General features: G+C 47.0%; 1 protein-coding gene across 2 annotated transcripts in view; it reads right to left on the bottom strand.

Annotated features, from left to right (window-relative positions):
• ITGAL (integrin subunit alpha L) overlaps positions 1-10137 on the bottom strand; it is a 49717-nt gene that overhangs the window by 7149 nt on the left and 32431 nt on the right. Inside the window, exons 19-25 of one of the 2 annotated variants that reach the window (XM_003795870.3) lie at positions 7809-7865; positions 7641-7714; positions 7201-7342; positions 3895-4005; positions 3436-3515; positions 3238-3324; positions 1966-2041 (exon numbers count right to left, since the gene is read on the bottom strand). In XM_003795870.3, coding sequence (XP_003795918.1) covers positions 1966-2041; positions 3238-3324; positions 3436-3515; positions 3895-4005; positions 7201-7342; positions 7641-7714; positions 7809-7865 — 627 coding nt within the window. The remainder of the gene's footprint in view (positions 1-1965; positions 2042-3237; positions 3325-3435; positions 3516-3894; positions 4006-7200; positions 7343-7640; positions 7715-7808; positions 7866-10137) is intronic. The other variant, XM_023516757.1, reaches the window with a different exon arrangement.

Below are 10137 nucleotides of genomic sequence, written 5' to 3'. Positions count from 1 at the left end.
GGGCTGGGGATTCGAACCCGCCACCTTAGGTGTATGTGGCTGGCGCCTTAGCCGCTTGAGCCACAGGCGCCGAGCCTGGTCCCACTATTTGTTAGGCTGTGTGTAATGACTGAGCACCCCAGTTGCTCAAACCCTCACAAGTCCTCAAGGCCTTGAGGTGCTCTTCCTTACTTTCTCCATACAGCAAACTCTGATATATCCTGCAAGGTCCTGCTCCAATATCATCTGGGAAGGTTTGGCTGACTTGCCAAGGACAAGTCGGTGCCCCATCCTCCTGTATTTGCACAGCACCCTGTATATCCCTGGCAGGATGGCCAAGTATCTGCTTGTGTGTCTGTATCTCCACTAGACTATGAGCTTCCTGGGGACAGGGACTCTGTCTTATCTCACCTCCAATCCCCTATTGCTTGACATAATACTTAGCACATGATAAGCCTTCAAAAAAGTAAGTTTTTGAATGAGTGAATGATATTTAACAAGAACAGATGCAAAAATTTTATTTGCATAATGCAGGTTGGCAAAGACTCATTTTGGCAACTACATTGAGTTAAGAAATATTTCCTGAGTACCTTTTATATAAAAAGAGACCTAGACATGTATAAGAGAAAAAAGTGCACCAATAATGTCTCAGGGAAGTCAAGCAAGGACATGTAGATCTGATTTGAGGGGTCTACTGTTTATTCCACAAATATTTGTGGACACTTAAAATATCTGTTAAAGTAAAAAGGCCTAATGTCAGAGGCAGCATTTGCATTTAACTTGTGAAATAAAGAATTTTGAGCAGTGAAGGTGAGAGAGGGCATCTGGAAAGAGAAGATGCAGGGAAGTGGGACAGCACCAGGAGAATGGGATGTGGCTGGAGGGTGGGATACCTGGAAAGGAGACAAGGCTGGAAAGGAAGCTTGGAACCAGACTGGGGCCCAGAAGGCCTAGAGTGAGAAGTTAGGGCATCATTGGCCAGACAATGGGGAGTCATGGCTCCAGGGAGGTCCACTCACTGCGGCATGGAATAAAAGAAGATAGGAAAGGAGAATGATGGTCCAAGATGGCAGCTTGTCTCGACATAACAGTTTGTAGACTAGGTCTGAGTAGTAGCAGGAGCCTAAGAGAGAATGAGATGTGGACAACAGGACATGGAGAGGCAGCTTAGCAGGCAGGAGGAAGGAGAAATTCATTCCTTGCAAAGTATCTAACCTAGGAGAGTAGCTCAAGCAAAAGATTTCTTGTTTGTTTGTTTTGTTTTGAGAGAATTTCACTATGTCGTCTTCCATAGAGTGCCATGATGTCACAGCTTGTAGCAACCGCAAACTCTTGTACTTAAGGGATTTTCTTACCTTAGCCTTCCAAGTCACTGGGACTACAGGTGCCCAACACACAATGCCTGGCTATTTTTGTTGTTGTTGTTATAGTTGTCGTTGTTGTTTGGCAGGCCTAGGCCGGGTTTGGACCCACCAACCCTGGTGTTATGTGGCTGGTGCCCTAACCACTGAGCTATGGGCACTGAACCTCAAGCAAAGGTTCTCAAGGAAAAGATGGCAGGGAAACAAACAATGGACTTGAAGGAAGTCAGAAGAGATGTGGCTTAGGGAAGATGAAAAATTTGGTTTAGAATATATTGAAACCAAAGTTTTGAGAGGAGCAATTATACTCTTAGTTACACTACACTACACTGAACTTCGCTGAGCTATGCTATATGGTAGTATTCTATAGTTATCTTCCAAAGTGAAGTGAAAATGCTCTTGCCTCGGTCAATGCCCATTCCTCCCTCAGAGTTTTCCTCTAGGGAAACCTCAGACTCAGGGGACAGCCTGTGATACTACAGAGAAAGCCTCATCCAACTAGGTGGAGTGCTAGACCTGATGGGGACCATGGGGACCATGTCTATTTGGCATCTGTATTCTCAGTCCTTAGAACATACTGAATGAATGTGTGACTAAGAAGGACCTTTCATACTGGGGATCATACCTGGTAGATGTGCTTGAATTCCTGGATCTTGGGACCTTTAGGGGTGAAACTGATATGAAGTGTGGAGTTTTTGTGGCTGTGGAGAGAGAAGAGCAGAGATGGAAGGTTGAGGAGAAGCATCCTTGACTCCAGGGAACGCTGGGTTGCCAGCCACTGTTCCAAGAGACCACATGGTTCAACCCTCATAACAGCCTTATGTTTCCCTGGGAAACTAAGGCTCCTGGAAGGGGTTAGCCTCTTGCCCAAAGCCCTGCAGTAGAAGGACAGGGCTAGAGCCAAGAGTGGTGTGCCTTGGTGGCTGTGTCTTTCCCACTATGTGCTACCTCACCAGAGTCTGCGCTGTCCTCTGGGCCTAGTTCTTCTCCTAGATAACCACATTAGCCAATGGCTAACCCTCTGCTTCCTCTCCTGCCTTCATGTTCAAAAGCACTGGAGACCTGGGCTCAGCCACTGTCCTTGTCCTTAATTCACTGAGCCAATTTGAAAAAGTCACTCTATTTTCTAGTTTTTTCTCCCTACAAACAAGAAAACTCAACTAGCAATCCCTATGGGCCCTTCCTGCCACAATGTCCTGAGATTCACTGACTGTGTGTACATGAGTTTGGTCTTTCCAACTTGACTGTAAGCTCTCCAAAAACAAGGCCATTTTGATACATTTTCTCCTATTTCTTTTAGCATTTCTGGCCCCAGTCAAGAGTTTGGGGGCAGTGCCTATGACTCAGTGTAGGGTGACGGCCCAATATACCAAGGGTGGCAGGTTCGAACCTGGCCCCTGCCAAAACTGTAACCAAAAGAAAAATAGAGAGTTTGGCTAGGGCTTTGGAGTCAGTTGCTGACCTTGGCTTCAGCACTTGTAGCTATATGACCTTGGGCAAGTATCTGTCTTCTCTGCCTCAGTTTGTTCCTTAGTGAAATGAGAGGGGCATAGCTGCCTCAGAGAAGTGTCAAAGGTCCCAGGGAAAGCCAGCATCTGGGCAGTGCAGCTGGGTCAGCATCTAACATCAAGGCCAGCATCCAATGAGCCTTTCCTTCCATCAGTGAAGGCTTAGAGCTCTTAAAGGGCCCTCACTCTTTGAAGTGTTGAAAACTGCAGGGGTTGTGGCTGGAATCAGTTCTAATTACCAGTGTGTGTGTGTGTGTGTGTGTGTGTGTGTGTGTGAGACTAGGAAAGGGAGGAGGCTCAGAAGGAGAGCCCTGGGTAACAAGGAGAGGCCCTGGGTGAGAGGCAGAGGAGGGAGCAGAGGGGCTTGCCATCAGCTGGGGAGGACTCACTCCTCGATGAGGATGTTGACAGGATACAGGACTGGGATGCTGATAGTGGCCGAGTTGTCCTTCAGGAGGCCTGAATCCTCATTGTCACTGCATTGGGGCAAGGTAGAGGGCAGTGTTAGGAGGTGGGCTGGGCCAGGTCTGCGTGGCAGGCTGAGACAGGGCAGAGATGCTGGTGGGGCCTGCCTGAGCCCTGCTCACCATTTCACACTGGCATGCAGCACGACCAAGTCCCCCCAGGAACTGTTCAGCAGCATGTTAAACATCACCTGGATAACAACCTGGCAGAGAAGGCGAGGAGAATGAAGATGAGGGTTCAGGGACAGCCTCGGCACCCCCTAAATCCCCATAATCTCAGAGGCCCTTATCAAATGCTCCCTATACTGCAAACACTGGGCGAGATGTGTATTCCCCTTGTACAGATGAGGAAACTGAGGCTCCAAAAGGTTAATTCATGTGTATAAGGACACATATGAATAACCCAATTCTAGGTTTGTCTGATTCCAAAGTCCAGACTCTCAAACATGACACAAAACAGCCCCTCATCCATTTCCTTCTCTTGACAATCACCTGCTCCCTTCCCCAGAGCCAAGAGTTCCCTCCCATCCACCAGCCCATAGCCCCTTGGCTGTTTAGTTCCAAGGGACCTGACACACTCACCGAGCTGCCTGCTTTAAAGATGGGAGAGCTCACGTTGCAAGAGAGCTTCTTGGACAGATTCTTGGACACCTCGGGGTGTTCCTCGCAGACTACAGGTATCTGGCTGTGAGGCTGGGAGTGGGAGGACAGAGAACAGGCTCATTGTTGGGCAAGGCCAAGGGTTCCCCCAGGGGCTGTCACCCCTCAGGGCCCACCTCCTTCAGGGCTTTGTCCCTGCCACAGCTTGATTTCAGAGACTCAAGGCCAAAGTATCAGGGGTGTAGATAGAGGTTTAGTATAAAGATGGTCACTGCAACACCATTAATAATAGTAAAAAACTAAAGTGGTCAAACAGTTCAAAGAGATAGGAAGGTTCAGTGAACTGTACAATCAAAGGAGAGAACACTGTGAAATCTTTAATATGTGCTGCTGAATAAAATAAAATAAAATAAAATGGCTCGGCACCTATAGCACACCGCAACAAAAACATAGCCTGGCGTTGTGACAGGTGCCTGTAGTCCCGGCTACTTGGGAGGCTGAAGCAAAAGAATCACTTAAGCCCCAGAGTTGGAGGTTGCTGTGAGCTGTGACACCATGGCACTGCACTGAGGGTGACATAGTGAGACTCTGTCTCTAAATAAATAAATTAATTAATTAAATTAAATGTGCTGCTACCTCTGTATACTGAACAATCCTTAAAAAATGAACTTGATCCCGGACAAAACATTATTATTATTTTTTGAGACAGAGTCTTACTATGCTGCCTTCAGTAGAGTGCTGTAGCGTCACAGCTCATAGCAACCTCAAACTCTTGGGCTTAAGCGATTCTCTTGCCTCAGCCTCCCAAGTACCTGGGACTACAGGCACCTGACACAATGCCCAGCTATTTTTTTGTTGCAGTTGCCTTTGTTGTTTAGCAGGTCTGGGCCAGGTTTGAACCTGCCAGCCTCGGTGTATGTGGCTGACACTGTAACCACTGTGCTACGGGTGCCGAGCCTGGGCAAAGCATTATTAAACTATTTGTCTTCATCACAATCTTGTGCAGGACAGATTTCAGTCAGACAAGGAAATAGAGACAGAGATTAAGTGACTTCCCCAAGGCCTCACAACTGGGTTATGCAGGGATCAGGTAAGAACTTGAATACAGAACTGTTTGACACCAGATCTCTCTCTCTCTCTCTCTTTTTTTTTTTGTAGAGACAGAGTCTCACCTTATTGCCCTCAGTAGAGTCTATGGCATTACACAGCTCACAGCAACATCCAACTCCTGGGCCTAGGTGATTCTCTTGCCTCAGCCTCCCAAGTAGCTGGGACTCCTACAGGTGCCCACCACAATGCCCATCTATTTTTTTGTTGCAGTTTGTCTGGGGCTGGGTTTGAACCCGCCACCCTCAATATATGGGGCTGGCGCCCTATCCACTGAACCATAGGCGCCACCCATATTTTTTTTTTTTTTTTTTGAGACAGAGTCTTACTTTGTCACCAGAGACAGTCTTGTGCTGTGTTGTCATAGCTCACAGCAACCTCAAACTTTTTGGCTGAAGTGATTCTCTTGCTTCAACCTCCTAAGTAGCTGGGACTAAAGGCAATGAGCACAACACTTGGCTATTTTTTTTTTTTTGGCCAGGGCTAGGTTTGAACCCACCACCCTTGGCATATGGGGCCAGCACCCTGCTCCTTGAGCCACAGGCGCCACCCAGTACCTGGCTATTTTTAGAGACAGGGTTTTGCTCTTGCTTAGGTGGGTGCCTGAGCTCAAGCAATCCACTGGCCTCAGCTTCCCAGAGTGCCAGATCTCAAATTCTTAATCCTCTGTTAGGGGATTAAGCATTTAATGTTTCTGTATAAGATTAATTTATGTGTCCATAGACAAATGAATGGACTGATAAAAGGTGGTATATGAAATAAATATTATTCAACCTTAAAAAGAAAGAAAATTCATATACACACGACCACATGAATGAAACTCAAAAACATTGTGCTACATAAAATAAGCCAAACATAAACAACAAATATTACATAAAATATCTAGAATAGGCAAATTCAGAGACCTAGAAAGCAGCTTAGAGATTACCAGGAGTGGAAGGGGTGGGGAATGGGGAGAAACTACTTAATAGAGCAGCTATTAATAGAGTAGCATGCAGCTTCTGTTTGAGATGATGGAAAAGTTCTAGAAATAGATAGTGATGATGGTTGTATAACACTATGAATGCATTCAATGCCACTGAAATGTAAGCTTAAGAATGATGAAAATGGGCTGGGCAAGGTGGCTCATACCTGTAATCCGAGCACTCTGGGAGGTCGAGGCAAGTGGATTGCTTGAGCTTAGGAGTTCAAGACCAGCCTGAGCAAGACCCTATCTCTACTAAAAATAGAAAATAAAAAGTGTTCTGGGCATGGTGGTCCACCCCTGTAGGCCCAGCTTCTTGGGAGGCTGAGGCAAGAGAATTGCTTGAACCTGGAAGTTTGAGGTTGCTGTGAGCTATGACATCATAGCACTCTAGCCTGGGTCAACAGAGTGAGCCTCTCTCTCTCTCAAAAGAAAAAAAAAGAATGATGAAAATGTTATCTTTATACTACATACATTTTTACCACACAAAGATATTTTTCAGGAAAAATAACCATACAGAGAGCAAAATACCAAATACCTAACATGAATGTAGAATACATAATTTAATGTGTATAAATAAATAGATAATATAAATCTATATAACTAAATAAAGAAAATTAAGTAGGGTAAATACCACGAAGTTGGAAGTAGTAATTGCTTTGTTGTGGTCAGGGCTTTAAGAGAAACAAAAAGTAGTGACTGCTGAGTTGAAGAAGTATGGGTGACTGTCTTCTTTAAACTTCTCTGTAATTTCCAAGATTCTGTGGTGATCATGTATTACTTTTATAATGCTAACTTTAAAACCAAAACTATATTTCACATAGCTCAGGCCATCCCTCAGAAATTCTGGCCACCTCATGAGGGAGGTGATCCATCTCACTCCTCGTGCACATCTGGGTTGCCAAGTGCGCCTGAGCTTGGTGTGGGGGCCTCTTTCACACACTCGCTCCGTTTCACAGAACTCTTGCACTAAGCTGCTGAGTGTCCCTAGCCTCACTATTTGGTTGTAGAATCTGAGACCCAAAGAGGGTGAACCTTATAGCTCAGATCATATAGCTTGAGGGTGACCATCAGGCTGAGAACCCAGACGTCACTCTAAGGCCCCTGCTTGCCTGCTGCTGCCCATGTGTTCCAGCCGTCCTTGCCACCTGGGGCTCAGAGAAGGGAGCTGGAGCCAGAGAAACAGCCCCCTACAAGCGTCCTGCCTTCCTGCTCACCTTGAGCATCTCCACTTTGCGGAAGGAGAGTCCCTCGGGGAAGACCAGGTCTAGCTGGACCCAGTAAGCATCTTCTGCCAAGTTACTCAGTGTCAGCTCCACAGAGAGGCTGGCAGAAGGGGTCAGACGCAGGGCTCTGGATCTGGAGGGAAGATGGGGAAAAGTTATGAGATTGAGATGGAGCAAGATCACAGTGAGGAATTTCCAAACTGAGGCATCTGGTAGGCCAGAAAAAATATGCTCAGGCATTAAGTTTTAGATTCCCCTTTTCTCAGAAAAGGAAACTAAGGCCCTGAGAGGGAAGTGGTATCCCCAGATGACACAGCTGCTGAGTGGAGAGAGGGTCTTTTGACTCTAAGCCCAGCGTTCTTTCCAGCACACAGGGGCTGCCTCAAGACTACACAGCAGTGGACAGGAAGCTGGGGTGACACCTTACAGACCTGGCAGGGGAGAAGGACAGCTGCAGGTTTGTCTCACACTTCTTGTCCTCCCCACAGTTCTTCTCAAAAGGGATCTGAAAGGCCAAGAAGAAAGGACCAGGAGGCTGGGGATCCAAACAGAAAGGGGCCTGACCCCAGGCCACTCTGCCGGCCCCTCCTCCCTCTTACCTCCCTGGTCTCTGAGTGTGGTAAGGGTCTCAGGATGGGCTGTATGTCCTGGACCTGCTGAGCACAGAGGAGTACAGAGGGAGAGATCAGTTGAGGCAATAGAACTCATAAAGGAGTCTGGGGGGCGGGGGTTACTGCCTTCTCAGGGCTGCCTCATTCTCTGCCCCAACCCATGGCCACCTGTGTAGCTCTGCTCTGGGGCAGATCCTTGACAGGAAGCCGAGACTCAGGTGCCCCATCCCTTCTCCTAGACAGGAGACCAGAGCCATGACAATGCAGTCACCTGCCTGTGAAGAGCTCTTTCACTGCGGTTTTTCTCTGTGAATCCCACTTCCTCCTAGAACAACTCTCTGCCTCTTATCAGATCAAGGCGCCAATTTTTTTTTTTTTTTTTTTTAAAGAGATGGTCTTGCTCTGTCACCCAGGTTGGAGTGCAATGGCATCAGCCTAGCTCACTGCAATCTCGAATGCTTGGGCTCAAGCCATCCTTCTGCCTCAGCTTCCCAAGTAGCTGGGTACCAACTACCACGTCCAGCTAATTCTTTCTGGTTTTTTGTAGATACGGGGGTCTTGATATGTTGCCAAGGCTAGTCTCAAACTCCTAGCCTCAGGCAATCATTCTACCTCAGCCTGCCAAAGCATTGGGATTACAGGTATAAGCCACCACTCCTGATCCTCAAGGCCAATTTCTTCAACATTTCCTAAGCTCCTATCTGGGCCAGGCCCCATGCTGGCCACTGGATACAACAGAGAACAAAACAGAAGGGCTGCTTGCCCTCGTGTTCTAATGAAAGAGGAGACTCAGCATTATCAATAGAATGGGTCCAGAGCGTGTAGAAAAGACTCTTATCCCAGACTTGGGGATTAAGGAAGTTTCCTAAAAGTATGGTATCCCAACTGAAATCTAAACCAAGAGGAAAGGGGGCTGGGTGTAGTGGCTCACACCTGTAATCCTAGCACTCTGGGAGGCTGAGGCAGGTGGATTGCTTGAGCTTAGGAGCTCAAAACAAGCCTGAGCAAGAATGAGACACTATCTACTAAAAGTAGAAAAACGTGCCAGGCATTGTGGTGGGTGCCTGTAGTTCCAGCTACTGGGAAGGCTGAGGCAAGAGGATCCGGTTGAGCCCAGGAGTTTGAGGTTGATGTGAGCTATGATGCCATGGCACCCAATCTAGGGTGTCAGAGAGTGAGATTCTGTCTCAAAAACAAACAAACAAACAAAAAAGAGGAGGAGGAAGCTAGATGGCTTGAATGGAGAGGGAGGAAGAAGGAATAGTCTATATGAAAGCCTAGAGGCAAGAGAGAGATTGTGCCTGGCACAAGGAGCAGGAAGATGTGCCCCCCTGCCTGGAGCACTGTGCATTAGAAGGGGCAGAAACAAAAGCAGGACCCAGATGCCACTGAGCCTTAAAGGCACTTCTAGAGGGCTAGGAGTTAATGGTAAGGGTGATAGGGCCCTGGAAAGATTTTATGGGTTATTAGCTACATACTCTAGAAAGACTCTGATCTCTGCCTCTAGATCACCTGCCAAACAGCCTCCATACTCTGCTTTAAGGGACTGAAGTCCTCATGGCCTCTGCTGCCTGCTTGGTACCCACATTCAACATTCATAAACAGATTTCCGCCACCCATCAGACCATGGCCAGGCTCAAATGGGTATTCAGAGCCTCCATCATGCTAAGTCACCCAGAAGCTAAGCCCATCTCTTCATTTCACTTGAATTCACCACCACACCTTTCCTTCTCTATTTATCTACCAAAAGTCTAATCATTTTGCAAAATCCAGAACCAGTGACACCTCACTCAGAAAGTCTTATTTTTTTGAGACAGAGTCTCTCACTTTGTTGCTCTGGGTAGAAAGCTGTGGCATCACGGCTCATAGCAACCTCAAACTCTTGGGCTTCAGCGATTCTCTTTCCTCAGTCTCCACTGGGACCACAGGCACCCACCACAACACCTGGCTATTTTTTAGAGAAAAGATTTTGCTCTGGCTTAGGCTGGTTTCAAACTCCACCTGCCTTAGCCTCCCAGAGTGCTAGGATTACAGGCATGAGCCACCTTGCCTGGCTTTCAGAAAGTCATTTTTGAATGAGTTACAACAGTGATCCTAGGTCTCTTTTCCACTGAGTTTCTACACCACACAGTTTGGCATTTAATCAGTGCCCACAGCAGAGATATGTTCTTCCTCACCTTCTGCCTTTCAGATAAAGCCTCTACTGTTTATCTGGTGGCCTGGCCATGTGGATAGAAGATTGCTTTCTCAGCTTATTTTCTAGAAAGATGTGACCACATGACTAAGCTCTGACCGATGACATGTAAGTGTAAGTGTT

This window comes from Otolemur garnettii, unplaced genomic scaffold, assembly GCF_000181295.1.
Source record: "Otolemur garnettii isolate 467f Iridium unplaced genomic scaffold, OtoGar3 scaffold00096, whole genome shotgun sequence".
Taxonomy (NCBI): Eukaryota; Metazoa; Chordata; class Mammalia; order Primates; family Galagidae; genus Otolemur; species Otolemur garnettii.
The sequence above is the reverse complement of the archived record's forward strand: the minus strand, read 5'-3'. Positions and strand labels throughout refer to the sequence as shown.